Genomic DNA, 26,034 nt, shown 5'->3' with positions numbered 1-26,034 from the left:
GACTGCTAGCCTCAATTTTGTTTTATCTTTTGTCTGTGTTTAGAATGTCATCAATATGTGTGAATTCCTGAAAACTATATTTTAAGTTATATGTGTTTGACACCTAAATACATGATATACTATAATTTTGGGGCTTTCATATTTCCTTTTCTATAAATTGCCTCTATGTATGTCCATTTATCTTCTGGATACTTTGGTTTTTTGTAAGTTTATAGGAATCCTATATATAATCTCAGTCCTAAATTGTGCAGTCATATGTGTTGGAAATATCATTGATTAGTTTAAAGCCCTGTCATAGGACACTGTGATAATTATGGCATCTTTGGAAATAATACTTGATAGTTATCTGGCAGGTAAATCTTGCTCTTTGGGAATTCCTTGACTATTCTTGGCCTTTTACCACTTAAAATTTATAATATGTTTATTAATTTCCACCAAATCCTATTGGGATTTTGATTAGAATTAAATTGATTTTATATATCATTTTTGATAAATGTGGGATCTTGTACTGTTTCTAATTTAGGAGTATGTGATATCTCTTGATTTATTAATATCTCTTTCAATACATATCAGTGAGTTTTATGTATACTAAATACAAATTAGACATAAAATGTATAAATTATATATAAATATTATACATGCTTTTTTTTCCTGTAGAAATTTTGCCCACGTTTTCTTAGATTTTACTCCTTAGGTACATTAGAATTTTTGGTGCTAGGTTAAGTGATATATTTTAATTAGTTATTAGAAATGCTTGTAGTTTTAATATGAAAGTGTAGTAAAATTTCAAATATTAATTTGTATACAAATGTTCCATTGTCAGGGCGCCTGGGTGGCTCAGTCGTTAAGTGTCTGCCTTCGGCTCGGGTCGTGATCCCAGGGTCCTGGGATCAAGCACCCGCATTGGTCTCTTTGCTCAGCAGGAAGCCTGCTACTCCCTCTCCCGCTCCCCCTGCTTGTGTTCCCTCTCTCGCTGTCTTTCTCTCTGTCAAATAAATAAATAAATAAAATCTTTTTAAAAAAGTTCTATTGTTAATTTTAATAATTTTCTATAATCTACAATTTTTACAGTCTACTTGAAGATTCTTTTTTCTATATCATCTATAAAAATAAAGGATCTGACTTATTTTTTCCTATCTCCTTATCTATTTTCTTTACTTGATTTATTGCACTAGACATTATCTCCAGAAGAATATGAAATAACATCAGTAAGAATGGATGCCTTTTACTTGTTTCTGGTCATAGAATAAATACTTTAAATATTTCATGTTTTGTATTTGTTTCAAGTTTTACAATAGTTAAGGATTGTCAGGTTAAGAACATTTTATTTTCTGCTTTTCTTGGTAAGATTTTTTTTGACAATAATAAACAGATTGTGATTCCTTAATCCCCATTTTTGTAACTTTGGGGATGATTGGGATGATTACTTGATTTTCTCATACACAAGTTAGTTTATATTAATTATTTTGTAATACTAAAAAATACTAAAAAATAAATTCCTGTGGAAAGTTTAAAGTTTAAATTATTCAAGGTGTATTATCACCTTAATTTGTTCTTAATTAGGCTTAGGATATTTAAGATATTTGCATCTATGTTTAATGTGAGATTTGCTTATAATTCTATTTATAATGTTGTCTTTATTAGAGTTGGTACCAAGTTTAGGATTTTGGTAAAGTAATATAGATATGTTCTCTTTCTGGACGTTATAATAATTGTGGTAAATTTATTTGTTCCTTGAATGTTAGTAGGTAATACTACTTGGACCTGCCCTTTTTTGTAGGATGATTTTTAAAAATCATATCAGGTTTTGTCATGATTAGAGTAATATTAAGGTTTTTCTGTTTTGAGTCAGCTTTGACAAATATTTTATCTTCTTGAGAAGTAAAAGTTTTCAAATTTATTGGGATAAAGATTTCACAGTTTTAAAATACTGGTGTCCATTGTTTTCATACATGTTTTACTTTCCTAATATGGTCTGTTTTTTGCCTTTTCTCTTTCTTCATCAATGTTAGTTTGTAAATCTTAAAGCCTTATGAATCTTATATTTTTAAGAAGCTCACTTTTGTTGATAAGTTGAATCTATATTTTTAAATGTATTTGTAATTTCTTTTTATTCTTTGATATTTAATTACACTATGTTTCAGTTTTTCTAATTTGTTAAGTTGCATTGTAGAAAGTCTCAAATCTTTTTTTAAAAAAGTCTCTACTGCAATTTTTAAAAAGGTTTTATTTATTTATTTGAGAGAGAAAGAGCATGAGCAAGGGGGGCGGGGTGGTGGGGAGTGGGGGGCGGTGCAGAGAGAGAGGGAGAAGCAGAATCTCTGCCAATAGCAGAGCCCAACACTGGGCTCCATCCCAGGACCCTGAGATCATGACCTGAGCCAAAGTCAGATGCTTAACTGACTGGGCCACCCAGGCGCCCCTCTACTGCCAGTTTTATTATACAGTTTTGTCATTACTTTTTCTTTCTGCTTTTATTAAAAATATGTTGGGCGCCTGGGTGGCTCAGTTGGTTGGGCAACTGCCTTCAGCTCAGGTCATGATCCTGGAGTCCCGGGATCGAGTCCCGCATCGGGCTCCCTGCTCAGCAGGGAGTCTGCTTCTCCCTCTCCCGCTCCCCCCTCCCGTGCTCACTCTCTCTCTCTCTCTCAAATAAATAAAATCTTTAAAAAAATAAAAATAAAAATAAAAATGTTATTCCTTGATTTATATAAGTACAGTTATTAATTTCCGAACAATTAGAATCTTCCTAAATTATATGTACTCTTGATTTTTAACTTAATTTGTGACCAGATTTTTTTTTTTCATTTTTTGAGTCTTGCTTTAGAGCTTTGAATGAGATCAGTTTTCATAAGTGGACCTTGCAAACTGGAGAAAAAGGCATATATTTTCTTAGTTATTAGGTATAAAGTTATATATTTATCTAGTATATTTAGGTGTTCATTATATTGAATTTTCAAAATTCTTACTGATATTTACTGTCTATCATTTCCAGAGAGAGATGAATTAAATTTTCCCAATAGGATGTTGGATCTGTCTCCTTTTAATTCAGTCAATTTTTGCTTTATATTTTTAAGATACTTTTATTAGTTGCATAAAAGAGTAGAATCATATTTCCCTGGTGAACTGAAACATATGTTATTGGTAGTGACTGTCCTTTCATTTCAAACTTTTATTTCTCCATTACTGATTCTTTTATTTTAAAATGTCAATACCAAGGGGCGCCTGGGTGGCTCAGTTGGTTAAGCGACTGCCTTCGGCTCAGGTCATGATCCTGGAGTCCCGGGATCGAGTCCCGCATCGGGCTCCCTGCTCAGCAGGGAGTCTGCTTCTCCCTCTGACCCTCCTCCCTTTCATGCTCTCTGTCTCTCATTCTCTCTCTCTCAAATAAATAAATAAAATCTTAAAATGTCAATACCAATGATCTTTTGGTATTAATCTACAGTTTTTAAGATCTGTTATTGTATAATTATTTTTAATTTTTATTCATAAAATTTTATGATATGTTTTTATTGATATGGAAAATACTTATAATAGGCTGCTTATTGTTTAGTATGAAACATAACATTTATATGAAATAATATGGAGGTATATAATGTGTCTATTTTTCATGAGTTTTGGATTATTTGTTTACATCAAACTATATTTGATAATTGTAGGGAAAACCAGAATGTGCTCCTGGGATTCAGATATGTCACCCTCATTCTTTTGGAGTTCAAGGTTCTAATTTGCTAAGCATAGCAAACTACCCAAAGACATTGCCTGTCTTTACCAATCCATAATTCCATAACAACTATTATAAATAAAGAAAGAACAATGGGGGTTGGAGAGAGAGCTAGAAACACACACACACACAGAGGGAGAGAGAGAATTTTACATCAAGTATTTTTAAAGTTTGTTAGACTTCCTAGTTTGTCAACTTGTCTTGAATTATTTCAACACACGTATCCTGAGAAAAGTAACTAGACTGCAGAAATGAATGAGGTTAAACTTGTCACATCATGGTTTTCTAAAGAAGTTATGGACAGTGCTTAAACACAATTTATTCTGAGTAATTCTATCTTATATTGGAGTGATGGGTTTATCTACTCTGTAAGAGCTTACTAGCTTACTGCCAGGGTTTACCCCCACACTCAGAAGTCGATTTAAATATGCTTTTAATTTTTTAGAGAAGCTTATATATGTCTAGAATAAAGAATTCCAAGGAATCAACCTAAAATTATAATGTAGCATTTCTGAAATAGAACACATATATGTACACATGCATTCACATGGACATACACAAAAATATACTTACATACATACTCTGTATTTACATAGAATCATCTAAATTTTGCATGTTTTTCATTGCATATGCCATCAGTTTTAATGAAAGTTACATTGCATAAAAGTGGAACAAAATACTAGTTTCATATCCTTTTACAATAAAAGTTCAATGTAGTAATTATTTAGTAAGTATTTCTGTGTATAATGACTCCTGTGTGTTAAATCCATCATAAATTTTATCTTAATTTCATAAAACTTTAGAAGCATAATATTGAAATCTAGTTTATTTTTCAAATCAAACATACAATTTTTTAGATTGAGATTTTAGTGACTATCATTAAAATTTCTTAGAATTGTTAATATTTCTCATTGTAAATAGTTGAATTTACTACAGGAAATTTAGTTTATTAGTTATTTTTCTATAATGTAACACCTGACTTCTGACTTTCTTTCTATTGCCCTCAAATGTATAGCCTTCACAATGAGAAGACAAAATGCATTAAAAAACATGTATTTGAATAAGAGTAAAACCATCTGATTAGAAAATATTTTAAGGTAATAAAATTATATGGATGAAAAATATATTTCCCTATATTTGTAGTAAAATGAGACAATCATAGGCTCCTCTTAATTTAATTTTAACTTGCAATTATTTCATTATGCTCTGCTTTAAGATAAGCTAAATTCCATTTTTTTTTTTTTGAATGCATATAACTGGTTCACATAGCATGCTGGCATTTAAAAATAAAATCTTGGGTATCAGTTTTCTAAAATGTCAGAGCAGCAGAGTATCTGAGTATCCGGTATTTGAAACATTTCTTTTTCAGAAATAATGTGTTTCTTATTGTTTTATAATTCCCAGTGTTTGACATGGATATTATGAAGAATTATAAGCACTTTTCTTTCTTTGTTTATATCTCTGGCATGTAATATTTTATATTACTATGGATTAAAATAGCACATACAGTGCAGGATTGACTTTGGTCTATATGACTTGCCATTTATTAAAAATATTTGTTTTCAGTTTATTAATGAGTTTTAAAACCATACAATTTAATTTATTGGGAAATTAAAATTTCTTTCAGTGCCTTTATACTACTAAGAAAACCTGAAGCCCAGAGGCACCTGGGTGGCTCAGTTGGTTAAGCGTCTGCCTTCACCTCAGGTTGTGATTCCTGGGTCCTGAGATGGAGCCCCGCATTGGGCTCTCTGCTCAGCAGGGAGTCTGCTTCTCCCTCTGCCCCTCCCCCCTGCTCATGCTTGCTCGTGCTCTCTCTCTCTCTCTCACTCTCTCAAATAAATAAAATCTTAAAGAAAAAGGAAAAAAAAGAAAACCGAAGTCCAATAATATTCAAATTACTTGTCTAGATTAACTTTAAACTTAAACTCCACTCTCCTGATGACTAGTTAACCAGCCTAAAGTCCCTCTAATTTAGACTAGGGTATTTCAATAATGTATCAGCATGAATTTATGTGGATTTATAAGTATATGTCATTTGACCTCCAACTATCATTCATTGAAATCTCCTTTTATGGATATGAGTGTGACTGTTTTGAAAATATCAATGCTGAGGCACCTGGATGGCTCAGTTGAGTGGCGGACTCTTGATTTTAGTTCAGGTCATAATCTCAGGGTCCTTGGATTGAGCCTCAGATGGGGCTCTGGGCTCAGTGGAAAGTCTGCTTCGGATTCTCTCCCCTCTCCCTCTGCCCTTCCCCTTGTTTGCGTGTATGGGTGTGCTCTATCTCTAAAATAAATAAATCTTTAAAAAATATATCAGTGTTAAAGTAAAAAAATGCAAAAACAATTTAGCCTGTTATTAATATTCACTACTTTCAGAAATCATACATGAAACAGTTTTCTAGTGGCCTTTATATCTATACTCACCATTATATGATTTATATGACACTAGATACATAAGTTTTCCCTTATTCTATTCAATTCTTAGTAGAATTTAAGGCAATGTAAACTGATTAATTGAAATGTAAAAAAAATAGGAATTATAAAAGTACTTCTTGATGACATATAAAGATAAGGGGAAAACATGAGATATTCTGGAAAATATCCTGTTAGAGCTGACTCCTTAATAATATTGTAGAGAGATAAATAGATGAATCTTTACCTTTACCTTTTCTTCAGTCATAATTCATTTTTTTATCATGCTTTTTAGAATCAGTGCTATTTGGATGTGACATGGTATTTTTCCATTCTGCTTTGGGTTCAGTGTTTTATATTCTTTTTCTTGTCCCTCCTTCATGATTACATAATGGATGAGCTAGGATTCAAATGCAAGTTTTCAGTTTCCATATTTTTGTTCTCTGTAGTATATTCCTGCAAATACACTTCATGTAACTTACTAATTAGAGTGCAATATTTATGAAGAGACACACTAAAGGATATAGGGAGTGGGAAGAGTAGTAGCAGGACAGATTCCTTTGAGACTAATGGAGCCAAGCAATTATGCATTGAACAATTGCCTTTCTTAAGAAATTATATAGTGGGAACTTTACACATATGATGTAATTTTAACATAACTACATTTTTGCAGATAACAGAAATGATGCTATGAAGAAACTGAGGCTGAGGTGTTAAAGAAAATTCCCCCAAATCTCAGAACAATTAAGCCACAAAATCATGGTCTAAATCCTCGTGTCCAGTGAGATTTAAATTCAGATTGAATTCAGATTGAAATCTTGGTTTTACCATTAAGTGTGAAAATTTACTCCTGTTACTTAACCTCTCTATGCTTTAGTTAAACAGAGATGACATATTTGGATTTTTATGAAGATTAAATGACAATGCAAGAAAAGTGTTTAGCAAATAGTGGCCAATAAATATTAGTTGATTTTGCTATTGCTGTTATTTCAAATTAGAAAGATTTCTTAGATTAAGCATTTCATTAGTGATTTGAAATATGATTATAATATTGAAATATTTTTTGGATTTTGCCATTGCTTTTACAGAATTTTCCTGGTTGTACAGTAATGTGATCTATGTCTTCTCACTTAGTAGATGACTTCTAACTTTTCTGTCTCTTTTCAGTGATTGCTATTTGCCTTTTTCATTAATCGTACTTGATACCTCCTAGAAATAAAATTGAATACATGCACAAGTAGTGATTTATATTTTAAATATATCTAATAGTTTTTTAATTTTTAAACTTTATTTTATTATTATTATTTGTTTCTGATATGGAATTAGGATCATAGATATAAAAACAGATTTCCTAAATTTTTACTACCACTCAATTAATAATGCACAAATAAATGGGCTTTTCAAATAACTAGATTATGACGTTTATTCACACCTCCAGAATGTGAAATTTTGTTTTCATACATAATAATACTTTTTAATGATTCACATTAAGTTCAACATTGAATAAATAGAGAAAAAATATTTTGTTTTATTACTGAATGCAGTCTTTTGATAATTTAATACTTATTGTATGGTATAATAATGTGAGAAATAGAAATATTAAAATATAGAATAACAATTAGAATCTAAATAATTCTGTTTTTCTCCATGTGACATATATCCTACCAAAAAGCATAAATAAAGTTTAATTAGTACTTGGGTGGATAAAGGGAACTCATGCATTTTTTTTTTTTTTTTAGGAAATTTAATTATATATGCAATTGAAGAATGGCTGATAATATGAGTCAATCCCCTTTCATTAGTGGAACATAAATTCTGACAATTGTCTAGTAATAAAATCTAGATTTATTAATATCTCTGCTACTTCTACTTTCTGTAGAATATACAAGATATTTATGGGGTAGATGATGTGACCATCTCTACTCTGCATAGTTACATGAATTAATTACAGCCAGAATGGAAAATCTATTAAATTTTTCCATGCAAATAAGTTCACCATTTTAAATTAATATTTGTAGTACCAATAATAAGAAATGTTTCTAAATCTAGAAGACTGAATTGATGATAATTTAAAGACATTTTAACTTACTGCAAAAGCTAATGCATAGTCCACAAAGATTGGACGGAGAATTATTTGATGAAATTTGAATGCCCAGCACACAAGGATCACATATGAGCTAAATGATAGTTTCTCATATGCCCTCCTGCTATTAAACATTATAAAAATTCATCAAAATTAAAATTCAGTATGTATCATAAGACCTTAAATAATAAAACCTTGAATAGTCTTCATTGACAAGGTTCTGTTGTACTTTCAGTAGGACATTTAAGATTTCCTTTTGATGTATATCTTTCCTTTTTAGTTTTCCCATGCTCATGTTTTCAATTATCTCTATGCTGTTTAGCATCTTCTTTTCTTATAACATTCTCTACATGATAGAGCATTATAGAGATGGAATTAAGGATTGCCTTTGGGGATGAGTTTATAGCCAGTGTTAATGGAATAAAAATTTCTAACTCCAGAACTACACCTCTATTTCTAAATTTAGAACTTGATATACCTTGGGTATTGACTATTACTTCACTCTTTCTAAACAATGTCTCTACTGCAAATGTTTTCTTTCACAGTAGTGTCTATGTAATACAAAAATCATTTCAATTTAGTGAAAAGAAAATAATTTATTGACTCTAGAACTTAGGAATTTGAAGCCAATTTTATTCCAATAATTATTCTATATGATTGTTTTATATATAAATATATAATGAAAGTTCCTGGATCTATATGGACCAATAACAATACTTTTAATTTTTTTAATTAAGGGCCTTGTCATAGGATATCCATGCATCATGAATATTTTATGAAGTACATCTGCAAAAATTCATAAAAAGGTTGCACACACATATACATATACATTAGCACACAGATATATCTGAGATTATATGTATATATAGATAGTGCTTAATTTTGTCAAGATTTTTTTTCAAATACAAAGAATGTAATATTTTAGTAGTGATGATGTCTAAGTTAGAACATTTTAGTTTTCTGTAGCTTATATTAACCTTTTTATTTTGTCATAATTACAGTCTTCAGAAGTGTTACAATAATAGATTTAATTTTTCTTACTTCTTTGGTAGCAAATAACCCCTATCAAACCTAATTACATAAAACATTTTACCTTAAAACTAGAAACTTTAAATGCAGGTAATAAGAAAGTATCATTCATCCATATTTGTTGCAAGAAAATCTTATTTCTCTTGAAATTTAGAGATCAATTTATTATAATTAAAATTGTTTTAATCTTCATTTAAATTTATACATTTTTTTAAAGATTTTATTTATTTATTTGAGAGAGAGAGAGAGAGCACAAGAGGGGGGAGCGGGAGAGGGGGAAGCAGACTCCCTGCCGAGCAGGGAGCCCGATGCAGGACTTGATCCAGGGACTCCAGGATCATGACCTGAGCCGAAGGCAGTCGCTTAACCAACTGAGCCACCCAGGCGCCCAAATTTATACATTTTGTTTACAGTCTACATGAAAATATACTGACCCTATCTCTAAGTATATTCATGAGAATTTTTATATTTAGGTCTAAAAATGAGCTGTATATGAAGCAAAAAAAGTTCATTTTTATTGGACATTTAAACCCATGTTAATGATGAAATTAAAAAACATTGTTACCAGGAAATTCTATATTTTACATGTCAAATATATTTTTCCTGATAATTAAAATATGTGTATTTCTATGGATTTGATTAGAACATTAATTTTTTTTCTATCTCCAATAAAGCCTGATAATACTGATTCCATTTCTCCTTTTAAGTAGAGCCACCAAAGAAAACTTAGATTGGAGATAACTTTGTTAGAAGGGTGAATAGAGACATAAATTTAGTAATCAAAATTTTTCCTTAGTAGGCATAAGCAGAAGCAGTGGAATGGGACTTTGAAGACCAGCATTCTCACCCAAATTCTGTCACTGAGATATAATAAAAACTTGAAATATTACTTAATCTCATTTGACCTCAGTTTCTTCATTAAGGGGTATTAGGGATAATCAGATTTCACCTGTTAAAATATCTACATAGTGTGGAGAATACAAATTTTAGACAATTTAGAAAATTTGATACATCTAAAAAAGGTATTATAAGATTGAAAAGCCAAGAAAAGTACTTTTCCAAGAAAAAGGTACAAAGAGATTCTTTAGTAGAGTAGGTAACACTTCCAAGGCTAGCCATCTAATCCTAGTTACTAATTATTTTTGTTCATTATGGTAAGAACACTTAACATGAGATCTGTGGTCTTAAAAACTTTTTAGGTACACAGTACAGTATTGTTAACTAATACATGATGTACAGCAGATCTCTCTAACTTGTTAATCTTGTATAACTGAAACTTAGTACCGGTTGAAGAGCAAATCCCCATTTCTTCCTCCCTCTATCCCCGAAACCACTATTATACTCTCTGTTTCTATGAGCTTGACTACTTTAGATGTCTCAGATAAGTGGAATCATGTAGTATTTGTCCTGTGACATATTTATTTCATTTAGCATGATCTCCAGATTCAATCATCACATAGTTGCATGTGACAGGATTTCCTTCTTTTTTAAGGTCAAATAGTGTTCCACTGTATGCATTTATCACATTTTCTTCATCCAGTCACTTGTTGATGGACATTTAGGTTGTTTTCATATTTTGGCTATTCAAATAATTCTAGAGTGAATGTGAGAGTACAGCTGTCTCTTTGAGATCCTGTTATCAATTCTTTTGGATATATACACAGGAGTGGGAAGACTAGATCATTTGGTAGTTCTATTTTTAATTTTTTGAGGAATCTCCATACTGTTTTCCATAGTGCTAGCACTGTCCTACATTCAAATCAACAATATACACGGGTTCCAATTTCCCCACATTCTCACTCACAGTTACTATCTTTTGTTTTTCTGATAACACGCGTGAGGAGATTAGGGATAATGATTAGGGTTGCCAAGCATATTTTCATATGTTTGTTGGCCATTATATATTTTCTTTGGAGAAATGCTTATTCAAGTCCTTGGGCCATTTTGTTGCTGAGTTGTAGGAGTTTTTGATGTAGTCTGGATTTTTGTTTTTTTGTTTTTTGTTTGTTTTTGCTTTTGTTGACTGTTTTGATGATAAATCTAAGGAATTACTGTCAAGAATAATGTCATGATGTTTTTCCCTGTATTTTCTTTTAGGAGTTTCATACTTTCAGGTCTTATATTTAGGTCTTTAATCCATTTTGAGCTCATTTTTGTATATGGTATAAAATAGGTGTCTAATTTCATTCTTTTGAATGTGGATATCCAGTTTTTAAAACACAATTAGAGAATCTGTCATTTCCTAATGTGTATTTTTGGTACCTTTGTTAAAGATCAGTTGACTGTACATGCATGGATTTATTCACAAATGTGTGGAAATTTAACAACACACTCTTAAACAGCCAGTGGGTCGAAGAAGAAATCAAAAGGGAAATTAGAAAATGTCTCAAGATAAACAAAAACACAAAATACCAAAACGTATGGGATGGAGTAAAAGCAGTACTAAGAGGAAAGCTTGTAGCAGCAAACATGTACATTAGAAAAGGTGAAAGATCTTAAATAAACAACCTAACTTTACAACTCAAGGAATTAGAAAAAGAACATTCTAAGCCCAAAGCTAGCAGAAGGAAGAAGTGATAAAGATTAGAGAAGAAATAAATGAAATATAGAACAAAAAGTACAGTGGAAAAAATCAAAACTGACTTGCTTTTTGAAAAGATAAACTTGAAAAACCTTTTACTAGACTAAGAAAACAAAACACAAACAAAATAAGAAATGGAACAAGAGACATTTACAAGGGATGCTTCAGAAATAAAAAAGGATCATAAGGGACTACTATGAACAGTTATACATCAACATATTAGATAACCCCCCAAAATGGATATATTCCTAGAAATATACAGCCTACCAAGACTACATCATGAAGAAATAGAAAATCTGAAGGGATGAATAATGAGTTAGGAGTTTGAATCAGTAATCAAAAACCTCCCAGCAAAGAAAGTCCAGGACCAGATGGCTTGTCTGGTAAATTATAACAAACACTTAAAGAAGAATTAACACCAATTCTTCCCAAAGTCTTCCCAAAAATTAGGAAAGGAAGGAACACTTGCAAACTCATTTTATGAGGCCACCATTACTCTTGATACCAAAACCAGGTAAAAACACTACAAAAAGGGAAAACTACAGGCCACTGTCCCTGATGGGTATTGATGAAAAATTCCTCAACAAAATGCTAGTAAACTAAATTCAACAACACATTAAAAGGATCATACACCATGATTAAGTGGGTTTAATGCAAGGATAGTTCAACATATACAAACAAGTAATGTGATGCACTAACAGAATGAATGACAAAAATCATATCAATTCTATAGCTGCAGAAATATCCTCTGACAACATTAAACATGTTTTCATGATAAAAACTCTTAACAAACTGGATATAGAAGGAATTTACCTCAATATAATAAAAGCCATATATGAAAAGCCCATGTCTGACATTCTACTCAACCTTGAAAACCTAAAGCTTTTCCTCTAAGATCTCTATCAAGGCAAGGATGCCCACTGTAGCAACTCCTATTCAACATTGTACTACAAGTCTAGAGAAATTAGGCAAGAAAAATAAAAGGCATTTAAATCAGAATGGAAGAAACAAAATTATCTTTGTAGATAGTATGCACTTTTAAGTAGAAAACCTAAAAGACTCCACAAAAATATTAACAGAACTAATGAACAAAGTAGTGAACTCACTGACTTACAGATATTAAATGTAAACTGTAAAAAGAGTCCTGACCTTAGATTCATGCTGGTGCAGAAAAAGTGACTTACTAAAGATCATACAACTTGTAGTATTAGAACCTGAAACATGTTGACTCCTTTGTGCAGCAGCAGCAACTGTAGTAGTAAAAGCAGTGGAAATGATAATGGCAAGCCTTCTGTTTTAAATACTTTATACACATTAACTAATCTATTTATCACAACAACCCTATGCAGTAAATTCTATTATAATGTTCATTTCACAGATGGGGAAACTGAAGTAGAGAGGTTATCTAAGCAGATAACAAAGTTCGTAGGTTGCAGATCTGGATTTAAAATGTAGGTACTCTGGTTCTCAGAGTACATACTGGTTTCTTAAAAAGTGAAAAAAAAATTAAGTTGTCATTTTCTTTCAAACATCACAAACATAAATCGTTTTTAAACTCATAAAAGCAATTTCAAAGGCACAACTAATATGTTTTGGGTCAGCTTGATTATTAGCACAGATAATGCAGTGTATACATATAGTTGACCCTTGAACAACATAGGGGGTAGGGGCACTGACCCCCCTGCACAGTTGAAAATCTGCGTATAACTTTTGACTTCCCCAAAACTTACCTAGTAGTAGCTTACTGTTGACTGGAAACCTTACCAGTGACATACCAGTCAATTATAACATATTTTTGTATGTTACTTGTGTTACATACTGTATTCTTAAAGTAAGCTAGAAAAAAAACATAAGGAAGCAAAAATATATTTACAGAAATGTGTTGTAAAAAATCTGCATATAAGTGGACCACAAAGTTCAAACCTGTGTTGTTCAAGCATCAACTATATTCATCTTTAAAGGCCACTTTTAATTGTAAAGAAAAGAGGTAATCACTGCCTTCTTTTCCTTGCAGTAGCCCTTAAGCCAAGCTCCTTTGCACTGTAGATAACAACAAAGGGCCAATAGGCAGAGTTCTGAAATTGGATATTTTTCAATAAAAGGAGATAACTGTGCTAAGAGTAGAAACAAAACTAACAAAAAAAGGACCAATCTCCTGCTCTCCCTATATGAGTGAGGCACAGGGAGTGGTTTGCTGATAAATGTTTAATAACTGTCTCTCTGGAAAAAAATGTGTTCTACACATAAAGTTATTATAAATTTTACATATATAATGTGTACCATACAATTTACATGTAATAATAAATACACTACATTATTATTGTAAACTAATTGTAAACTCAGAAAAAAAGAACTAATGAACAAATTCAGTAAATTCATGAGATATAAAATGAGCATATAAAAATCAGTTGTGTTACTTTGTTTTGTTTCTTCTTCTTTTGTTTTTTTTTTTTAAATTCCACATATAAGTGAAATTTATATGAGATATTTAGATATATCACACAGGCCCTTTAATACAGAGAACAAACTGATGGTTGTCCAAAGGGAGGTGGGTAGGAGGATGGGTGAACTAGATAAAGAGGATTAAGAGATGTAAAATAAATAGTCATGGAGATGAGAAGTACAGTGTAGGAAATTTGGTCAATAATATTATAATAATGTTTGGTGACAGATAGTAACTACATTTATCATGGTGAGCACTGAGTGATGTAGAGAATTGTTGAATCAATATGTTGTACACCTGAAACTAATATAACATTGTATGTCAATTATACTTCAGTAAAAAAAAAAATCAGTTGTGTTCTGTAATAGCAAACTATCTGAAAAAGGAAATGAAGAAAATGATCCTCTTTACAATAGCATCAAAAAATAAAATACTTAAAAATAAACATAATCAAGGAGGTGAAAGATTATGTATACTGAAAACTATAAAACACTGATGAAAGAAATTTAAAAAACAAATGGAAATCATTCTGTCTTCATGGATTAGAAGACTTAATATTGTTAAAATGTCTATACTACCCAAAGCAGTCTCCAGATTCAGTGCAACCCCTATCAAAATTTCAATGACATTATTTACTAAAATAGAAAAAACAATTTTAATATTTATATGTAACCATAAAAGACCCCAAAGAGACAAAACCATTTTAATGAAGAACAAACCTAAAGAAATCAACATTCTAATTTCAAAATATATTACAAAGCTACAGTAATTAAAACAATATGGTACTTGCTTAGAAACAGACATATAGACAATTAGAACAGAATAGAGAGCCCAGAAATAAATCCAAACATACATAGTCAACTGAGCTTTGAAAGGGGTGTCAGGGGTACACAACTGGGAAAAGAAATGGTCTCTTCAACAAATGGTATTAGAAAAACAATATTCACATGCAAAAGAATGAAAATGGGCAATTATACCCTGTACACAAAAATCAACTTAAGATGGATTAAAGCCTAAAATGTAAGACCTAAAACTGTAAACCTAGAAGAAAATTTAGGGGAAAATATTTATGACCGGTGTAGACAATGCTTTTCTTGAGTCTAATGACAAAAGAACAAGCAATAAAAGCAAAAATAGACCAGTGGTACTACTTCAAAAGATACTTTCACAGCAAAGAAAACCATCAACAGGGTGAAAGGCGATTTATGGAATGGGAGAAAATGCTTATAATCCAATTAGTTTTTAAAGTAATCTTCCTTAAGGAGCTAATATGTATACTGCAATGTGGATATCACTGAGGAGGTAGAAGGATAACGTGTGACTCTTTGAAAGAATCTCATGAATGCTAACAACTGAAAGGAGACAGTGAATGGCATAAGAGATCATGTAAATCTCCAGGTATCTACTTCATACTGTAGTGTGGATTGTAATAGAGCCATGAGTATATATTTTTTTTCTTCTTCAAACTTTTACTTAAATTCTAGTTGGTCAACAACACACAGTACAATATTGGTTTTAGGAGTAGAATCCAATGATTCATCACTTACATACAACACCTAGTGCTCATCACAACAAGTGCCCTCCTTAATACCCATCACCCATTTAGGCCATCGCTGATTTTTTTCAACTGGAGTAGCAAAAGTCTAGGACAAGGCTTGAACTATTCCCATCTATAAAATAGAGTAGTGGCACTTTTATCTCTGTGAAACACAGGTAGGAAAAACTGTTTTGAGGGCAAAACAAATTGTTATTAACATTAGTATTTATTATTTGTAGTTAAAATTGTTGATAGTGGTTTTATTAGTAATAATGAAACTGATAATATCTAAAGGTTCTTACAATTTTACAAAATCAGTGTCTATTTTATATTCAGCATAAAGTGATGTTTGTTCCCCCTACATAAAACAGAGTTCTTAAAAAGTATTCAAATCCATCAGCATGGGTACTATAAAAGTCCTCATTACAAATTATAAAAATTTGAAAAAAACACAATAAGTTTTATAAAGAAAACAAAACAGTATGGCATGTAGAAATCCATGTTCTCACCTTAATAAAGAATATAAATAAATCCTCATCCCATGATTAGAAATCTTGCAATGTTCAGAAGTCACACTGTGCAAAAACAAGCAAGCATGATTGATCAGAGATAAAAACAAACAAACAAAAAAACAACAAGTTCTGGTAGCTTATATATACATATAGTTCATAAAATCACTACATAATTCATAAAATTTCCCATACATCATCACGTTAAGAGAACACTGCAGTCTGCTGTCCAAATTGCCACTAACCATCAAAATTACCTTCTTTGGGACTTTCCCCTTTTTGAAAGGACACTGATGATTATTTTAGTTTGACTTTACTGAGACTGGTATGTTTCAGTTTGGGATTTTGGAAAAGCTCAATCCAACTAAGTGATACTTTTCACTAGATACTCCAAATTGTATTTATTCATTTACCTAATCTATAGTTAATGACTGTGTCCTACATGCTTGCGATAGTTCTGTATACTGAAGGTACAAGCAGTAAATAAGTCACATAATTTTCCTAGTGGAGCTTTTATTCTTGTGGGAAAGAGAGGCAATATGCAAACATGATTTAGATGATAGATAGATAGATAGATAGATAGATATAGACACACAGACAGGTGGTTGTGTATGTTACATAGAATAAAGCATGTTAGAAGATAGAAGTTACTGGTAATAGGGAAATGAATAATGAGAGAGCGGGCAGTGAAATATGTCTATATCAAAAGGACTACAGACCTAAATGTAAAATGCAAAACTATAAAATTCCTAGAATATAGGAGAAAATCTATATGACTGTGGGTTTGCTGATGACTTTTTAGATACAGCACCAAATGCACAATCCGTGAAAGAAAAAAAATGATTAGCTAAACTTCATTAAAATAAAAAATCTGCTCTGTGAAAGACACTGTTTAGAAAACAAAAGATAAGCCACACACTGGGAGAAAATACTTGGAAAAGACATACCTGATAAAGGACTGTTATCTAAAATATATGAAGAGCTCTTAAAATTCAATAATCAGGGAAACAAGCCACCTGATAAAAAATAAACTAAAGACCTTAGCAGATACCTCACCAAAGAAGATAGCTGGCAAATAAGCATATGAAAAAATGTTCCACATTATATGCCATCAGGGAAATGCAAATCAAAACAACAGTGAGATACCACTACATGCCTATTAGAATGACCAAAATCTGAAACAGTGGCAACACAAAATGCTGGGGGAGGGTATGGAGCTATAGGAACTCTCATTCATTGCTAGTGGGAATACAAAATGGTAGAGCCATTATAAAAGACAGTTTAGAAGTGTCTTTTATATGTGTGTGCTATATCTATATCTATAATTATATGACACTCAAAGAGCTGTGCAAATTTAATGTATGCAACCTGATGACCTGATGATTTTGGAGATAAGCATACACATATACACCTGTGAAACCATTCCCACAATCTATACCATAAACATATCCATAACCTCCAAAAGTTTCCTTCCACCCTTTTAATGTATTATCATCATTTGTGTGATAAAAACTTAACATAAGATCCCCTCTTAGCGATTTTTTAAGCATAAAATACTTGTCAGAAAACTAAACATATTCTTATCATATAATCCAGCCATTGCACTCCATGGTATTTTCTCAAATAAGTTGAAAACATATGTCCTTGCAAAAAGCTGCACATGAATGTTTATAGCATCTTTATTCATTATTGCCAAAATTTACAGTCAACTAAGGTGTCTTTGGGTATATGAATGGATAAATAATCTATGGTACATCTAGACAATGTAATATTATTCAGCGCTAAAAAGAAATGAGCTACCAAGACATGAAAAGACATAGAGGACTATTAAATGCATATAACTAAATGAAAGAAGCCTGCCTGAAAAAGCTACCTATTCTATGATTTCAGCTATATGACTCTGGAGATAGTAAAAAGATCAGTGGTTGCCAGACATAAAAGGGAAGGATAGAATGAAACAGTAAAGCACAGAGGATTTTTAGGGCAATGAAATTACTCTGTATGATACTGTAAGGGTTGATATATGTCATCATACATTTAAAAAAAACATAGAATGTACACCACCAAGAGTGAAACCTAATATAAATTATGTGTTTTGGGTGATAATGATACATCAATGCAGGCTTATTAATTGTAACAAATACACTACTCTGGTGGCAGATGTTGACAAATGGGAGGAAAGCTATGCATGTGTGGCTATACGTGCCATAAGTGGGAAATCTCTGCACCTTCTCATCAATTTTTCTGTGAACCTAAAAATGCTCTAAATATAAAATATGTCTGGAAAGGCAAAATTTAAGCTGAAAATAAATAATTTGGAGTCAGCAATATGAAGTTCTAGAACTGGGTTATAGGCAGAGGAAACAAGTTTGAAGCCTTGAAACTGTTATGATCTGTATAGTTAAATATAGAAAGAAATCCAGTGTGACAAGAGCATGGTAGACAATTTTGCTACCACATGAAGGCAGGTAAGTAGTCAGAAGCCAGATTATTAAAGCTAGAGCCAAAGAAAAGCTTATGTTAAATGTAACATCAGTACCTTAGAAGATTTAGAATGATAGAGGAACATGATGATTTCTGTGGTGAGAATGGGATGTTGGGTGGTGGTGAGAGATGAAGTAGGCGGCTTTCCCTGCATTTAGGGGGCTTTGGGATTTCCAAGTGAAATATAATGTGATTAGACTTCTAGTGTAGAAGTGATAGAAATGGAGTGAAGTAGACCAATTCAAATATTTCGGTGGTAGCCAGGCAGGACTTAATAATAGATAAGCATGGTGAAAAAGAAAAAAGAAAGGAGAATTATGAATGACCCACCAATTTCTGATTGAATCACAAGTTAGATGTCATCATCATTACTGAGTTGGTGAAAACCTGGGGAAAAAGGTTTGGGTGGAGAAGTATTGAGTTTTCTTTGGGACATGTTAATTTTGAGTTGTCTGGAAGACAGTCAAGCAGATGCTTTAACTTAATATTTGGACACATGATTTTGGAACTGAGTGGAAAAATCAGTACTGGATTTAAAATGTGGGTTTCAACAGAATACGAATGATGTATAAAGCCATGGGAATGGAATGGAATAATTTTAAAGAAATATATAGACAGAAAAGAGGGGTTAGGATAAAAAGGCACTGCAATTGGAACTCCAAGAGGTTGGGGGACCTTCGTGCATTTCAGTAGAATGGTAAAGGTAGGAGCTCAGTTATTCTTACACTATACATTACATTTTATTCTCAAACATAATTTTTGAATACCATGTTAGAAAATAATCTAAGGGCTTTGTTTTAGAGGAATAGGGGATTTTAAATGATTCCCTAAATCCTCAGAGAGATGCTAACATTTCCAGAAAATTTTGAAAATCTGAATATAGAATTTTACTTATAAGCAGAGGGAGAGGAAAGATGAGTTCTTGGAAGAGGGAGAGAAAATTGGGGCAGGATTTGACTCTTCATCATTACAGCTGATTCAGATATGCAAGATAAGGCCACCTGAAAGACCACAAGTTACAAATGGCCATGAATCCTTCAGTAGTTGATGTAGAGTAACAGGGGCCAATGTTTAAAGAGCAGGTAAGACAGTACCTCATTATTCATAGAAAGCTAGTTCTTGAAAACATGTGGAACTAGGAGTATCAAGGAGAAGCTTTATTTTGCATCCAGAATTTATATTGGAAGGGATAAAAAGGAGAGAAAATCACTTAGCAGGTTCTGCAACAATTTTGAGTTTACCTGAGAGAAGGTCAAGGAGATTTAATTGCTATTAGTTGGATATTTGAAGAGTTTTGCATTTTGCTTTATGTTGCTTTTTATTTTTCTTCACATTAATAGGACCTAAGGATCACAAGGGAGTTTAATATTGTTATAAAGATGTAAAATTAATTGTTTTCACATCTAAATAATATATAGATGCTATCACTTTGCTAGACTCTGTTGAATTCTGGTGAATCTGGTTTTGTATATGTATTAGCAATTTATCAGGCATCACTTTAATATGCCTTATTTAAATTTATGTATGTTGGTAGTTTGGAAAATTTTGATTTTCATCTTATCTTAAATGGAGAGAAGCTGGCTACTATTTTCTGCTTGAAGAAAAAAAAACCTCTTGATAAGTAATTGTTAAAGTTATCATGTATCATAAGTCAGTCTCCTCTCTCATAATTCTACTTAACTTTTTCATTGATACTTTTAAAGTCTTCATTCTGTGGTATTCTCGCCAAATTCATCAGTAATTTCTTATTAATGAGAAAGCCCAAAGTAAATGCTACTAAATTCTGCCAAATTCCAGTAAAAACATAGTCAGCAGATTACACAAATTTTTATAAGAATTATAGATTTCGGGGCACCTGGGTGGCTCAGTTGGTTAAGCGACTGCCTTCGGCTCAGGTCATGATCCTGGAGTCCCAGGATCGAGTCCCTCATCGGGCTCCCTGCTCGGCAGGGAGTCTGCTTCTCCCTCTGACCCTCCTCCCTCTCATGCTCTCTTTCTCTCATTCTCTCTCTCTCAAATAAATAAATAAAATCTTTAAAAAAAATTATAGATTTCAATTCAAACTTTAAATTGACTCAATTATTGTTTAATCCAATTTGACTTAATATAAAACAAAACTAACTTACCAAGTGTGTTTATCTTGGCTTGGAAGTGGAACATTCAACATCCATCAACCTGGTTGTGGCTATTTACACTTCAGGGATGGTGGTATAGTTTCACAAGGAAATCATATTTTCTTACTTTCTTTCTTTCTTTCTTTCTTTCTTTCTTTCTTTCTTTCTTTCTTTCTTTCTTTCTTTCTTTCTTTCTTCTTTTTTAATGAATGCTATCTTTAATTTGTATTTGTATTTGTATTTATTTGAAAGTACAGTTTCTGAAATTTTTTTGACTACCTCTGATTACTCCTGTGGTTCTTTATTTAAATCTGTGGATGCAGCTTCAGACTGTTTGATTATATAGATTGAACATCTGCCTCCTTGGATCTTTTTTTTAAGCCTTTATTTATTTATTTATTTATTTATTTGTTTGTTTGTTTGTTTGTTTGTTTGTTTTTTGTATCCACAGATCCAGTGTCATTAATTTCTACATCCTGATTTGAATATTCTTCTTTGAATCTTTCTAAGCATCTTTCATTGAATCTTTCATATCCCCAAACTTAGCATAAATATCCTCCAAGTCCTTCAAAGAATTGTCTCTTAATTTTTCATAACTTTCTTATATTTTTATGATGCTTTTCTGAATCTTTCTTTGTACTCTTCACCCCATTTTAAAAATTATTTGATTAGTTCTTTGAATCCCCTTGTCACTCATATTCAGTTTCAGACTCCTAAAATTGTTTATCACATGCTTTCAAATTATTATTCAAGGCTTACTTGCCCTTCTTGGCATCCTTCTTGGCATCCTTCTTGCCATCCTTCTTGCCATCCTTCTTGCCATCCTTCTTAGCATCATCCTTTGATTCAATATCTGTCCCACTGGCCTTCTTTTCTTCTTTCTTACCTTTTTTACTCCCCTTTCTCTTTGCATCTTTCTTGTCTTTTGATTGATCATCATTCTCTCCTGGTTTCTTTGTATCTCTTTCCCCATCCTTATCCTTCTTTGCATCTTCAGATTCTGTAGACCCTTTGCCCTTCTTTGAACCTTTCTTGTCCTTTTTGGCATCTTTCTTGGCATCTTCAAATTCTGTAGCAGATTCCTTGCCCTTCTTTGAACCTTTCTTGTCCTTTTTGGCATCTTTCTTGGCATCTTCAAATTCTGTAGCAGATTCCTTGCCCTTTGAAGCTTTCTTCTCTTTCTTGGTGTCTTTCTTTTCATCTTCAAATTCTGTAGCAGGTTCCTTGCCCTTCTTTGAAGCTTTCTTCTCTTTCTTGGTGTCTTTCTTTTCATCTTCAGATTCTGTACCTGACTCCTTGCCTTTCTTTGAAGCTTTCTTCTCTTTCTTGGCATCTTTCTTGGCATCTTTCTTTTCATCTTCAGATTCTGTACCTGACTCCTTGCCCTTCTTTGAATCTTTTCTTTCTTTTTTGGCATCTGTTTTTGCATCTTTTTCATCTTTAGTTCCTGTTTCTATATCCTTATCTTTCTTTGGCTCTCTCTTAGTTATTTTTGGCTCCTTTAAAACTGTGGGTTCTATTTCTGATTCTGATATGTCCTTCTTGTCTGCTTGCTTGTCTTCTTTACCTTTCTTACGTGTTTCTGGAGATAAACGTTTTTCTACATCTGCTACTTTAGCATCTTCCTTTGGGCGATGGGTTGCTTTATATTGAAGCTGCCTCCTGGCAGCTAAATATTCGGATGGTCTCTCAGAAATTCTCATTAAAGAACTGTGCATCCATAACGGTTGTTTATGACCTTCTTTTATTTTGTCTGAATCATATATCTGGAATATTGGTTAGAATAATAATGAACAATTTGTATGTTACACAGCTTTTATTACCACATACCAAATACATTTTAACTTCAACCATTAAAAGATTTTAGGTTTTGATAAATAGTGGATAAATTGTAGATGTCATAACTTATTCTGCTTTTCCAATTTAATTCTTTTTTGGACAAATGGATAGTCATGTCTCATTGTGAGCCTTATTTCATTATAGAGGATCTTCATAATTCCCTCAAGATATTATGTTAAAATTGGTAGAGACCTCACTGACTAATGACGTATCAGAATCTCTCTTCATAATCAGGAGAGGGCTTTTTTCTCCCCCCTCTCTCAATGTTCTCAAGAATTCTTAGAATATCTTGCCCACTTTCCATTCTTAGGCTAACACAGAAACTAATTGTTCTCTAATATGTAATAGTTTCATGTTCAGGCATATCCTGGTCTCTATTATCACATTCAAAGTCTCTGGAATTTGGAATGCCAACTGTAGTTAAAAGTAGAAACCTGAAACTCTTGCTTAGCAAGATGTAAATTGAGTATTATCAGATAGGAAACTACAATAATAAAAGCTGTAACATTCGGTGCACATAAATTTGTGCAGAATAATGCATTTTGTTTTCAACTCCTAACCAAGTATTTGCAAAATCTTAATTGCAAAAGTAGCAAACTTTGGAAGTGATGTTAACAAACAATGGAAAAATAAATAGAATAAAGAAAGAAAGGAAAGGCAAAGAGTGCGAGATGACAGAATAAGCTAGGATCACTACTGATTGGAAACACTCCCTAAAATAAACAAGAGTTGATGATACTTTTATCTTGTAAAACTTTTTAAAAAACATTTCATATCCCATGATGACTCTAGAAACATTGAGAAATACTTATCTTCTAATTTTTAGAATCCTGAATGCTACATTACAGAAAATGAGGAAGCACTTTATCAAGGTATAATATAATCCCATGATTCTAATGAGGGAGTTTCCCCAGCTGGAGGACATTTTCTGAATGTTCATACTAACTGTAGCATTAGGATCTCCAGATTTTTGTGCTTCTTGAACACATATTTTCTATAGTGTGGGGTTACTAAAGAAATAGTTAATATGAAATAAGGGAACAATATTTATACAGTGAAATGCAAATAAAACGATCTACTTCCTTTATGTAGTAGAATTTGAATTACCTTTAACTGTGCTGTCCAATATGGTATTTAAAAGCCACAAGTGAATTGAACTGAATTGAATAGAGATGTAAAATTCAATTCCTCAGTTGCACTAGCCTCATTTTAAATGTTCAATAGCCACATTGGAATGCAAAGACATAAAATATTTCCATCATCACAGAAATCCCACTGGTCAGCGCTGATCTGTAACACATATAACTATACATGATTTCACAAATTTAGCACTAGTAAAATTAGATGATCTTTCCAGTACTCACAGGAAATGCATTGTCTCGCAGTTGGGATGGTTTTGATCTCCTTTTTTTTCCTGGCCTTGGTGGTTTGGGAAATCTCAGGGCAAAGTGTTGCTGATTCCATGATTTTTTGCTTAATTCACTGACTAAAATAAGAAGACATTAAATGTTTTAGAGTAAGTAATATTTCATCAGAACTTAAATGGCAGTAAGATAATAGATTTCATGAATGAACAAATGATACAAATTACGGCTTAATTTATTTAGTTATGTTTGAAATTCTCTGCTATCATTATATGAAAATAAAATAAAATTTTTTTCTATTTTGATCAGTTTTACAGAAAACTATACAGTCATTGTGAAACTAATATGGTCTGTAATATAAATGCAAAAAAGATCTTTACTACTTTCTTTTAATCTTCTATCTCTCCCAGTCTAGATTTTTGCTTTAGATTCTTTTGGTTAGAATACAATTCTTTTGAGATCAGAAAATATGATAACGACTTCTGTAGCCTCCAAAGTACTTAGCACAGACAGTACTTGTTATAAAATATTCAGTAAATATATAATTGAATCTAAATGCTAATGCTTAAGGTTCATTTAGTCAGTAATAATTTTCCAAGCTACAAGAGTAAATGTTATACACATAAGAACTGCATTGTTGTTATAAGTGGCATATTAATGAAGTAAACTACAAATAAAGAGTACCTACAGAATTGTGACTGTGAGGGAAAGGTTACCTGGAAACTATGAGAAATGTTTAAAGATGTTTGGGGTACCAGTGGGAGTGAGAGAGATTTTCATTTCATTTAAACATGTGCAGTATAATACTTCATGTAAGAGAAAATACACTTTCTTGTGTATCTCCTAAAACAGGATCAATGAGAAAATATACAGAAAGTCATATTTAAGTTCAATATTTGAGGGAAAATCCTTCGATATATGAAGTCCTTCAACATCAGATTGGTGAATTTTTGGCCATTTCTAAGGTGGATATAGTCTATCACAAATGTAGTAGAAGTCATTGCGGACATGGGTGAATTGTTTATCCCGTTTCTACACTACTTTTCAACTGTAAGATTATCTGATTGTATGATTTCTAACATGTATGATTTCTAACATAACACCTTTATGTTGCTGGACATATTTGCTTAAACTTTGTTGGGTTCAAAAACAAAGTATCTTTAGAAAGTGTTTGCCAAGTCCATGAGAAAGTTAATTTTTAATGATATTCCATGAGCTACTGCTTTATCACCTTGAATAAAGGATAATAATCATTTATCCTTAAAAGTAATCATAATCCTAAAATTAATATGCTTCAAAAATAAATATTGAATTCTTTCTTACCTGGAATGTAATTATCATATGTTCCAAAGTTTATTTTTTGGCTATTAAAATAAGAGGGAAAGGTTTTAATTAATTTATATAAAATCACTGTATTTAATGATCATTATTATGTGCAAGCACTTGCCATCACCAACTAGAGAAATATTTTGCATTCTCAGTTCTCTACTATTATGTAAGATTACTTCATCCTAGAAAAAATAAAGATGAGTAAATGTGCTTTTAGCACAAACTTCAGCATAACTAAACAAAGTAGATAGAAACATTTTAAAAATTACCCAATTGCCATATCTGAAATAGACTTTTTTAAAAATTGTGAATTCATGGTTGAATTATTTTTCTCTATCTCATGCTCCAAATTCTCTTGCAATTGAATTTTAGCAAAGACATCACTTTAGAAGCACTGCTTAAGCAAAATCAGATCCTCAAAATATTCTCAAACTTAAGCAAGTCCAAATCATTCAATGGCATACTTGTATGTCTGTGAATGAGTATGTGTGTGTGTGTGTGTGTGTGTCAGTGTGCACTGTAAGTATTGGTATGGATTTTAATTTTTTTAAATTTTTTGTTCTTTAAGAACATCTGAGAA

General features: G+C 31.9%; 1 protein-coding gene across 1 annotated transcript; it reads right to left on the bottom strand.

Moving 5' to 3' along the window:
• Positions 1-21,391: 21,391 nt before the first annotated feature.
• Positions 21,392-25,770, bottom strand: CYLC2 (cylicin 2). Its single transcript, XM_064579149.1, is given in 6 exon segments — positions 21,392-21,447; positions 21,686-21,808; positions 22,022-22,688; positions 24,126-24,247; positions 25,449-25,489; positions 25,724-25,770. Coding segments are annotated over 6 exon segments (1,056 nt in total).
• Positions 25,771-26,034: the final 264 nt, after the last annotated feature.

The sequence above is a fragment of the Mirounga angustirostris genome, unplaced genomic scaffold, assembly GCF_029215605.1.
Source record: "Mirounga angustirostris isolate CCGP_5_RB_7025 unplaced genomic scaffold, mMirAng1.0.hap1 SCAF_15, whole genome shotgun sequence".
NCBI lineage: Eukaryota > Metazoa > Chordata > Mammalia > Carnivora > Phocidae > Mirounga > Mirounga angustirostris.
The sequence above is the reverse complement of the archived record's forward strand: the minus strand, read 5'-3'. Positions and strand labels throughout refer to the sequence as shown.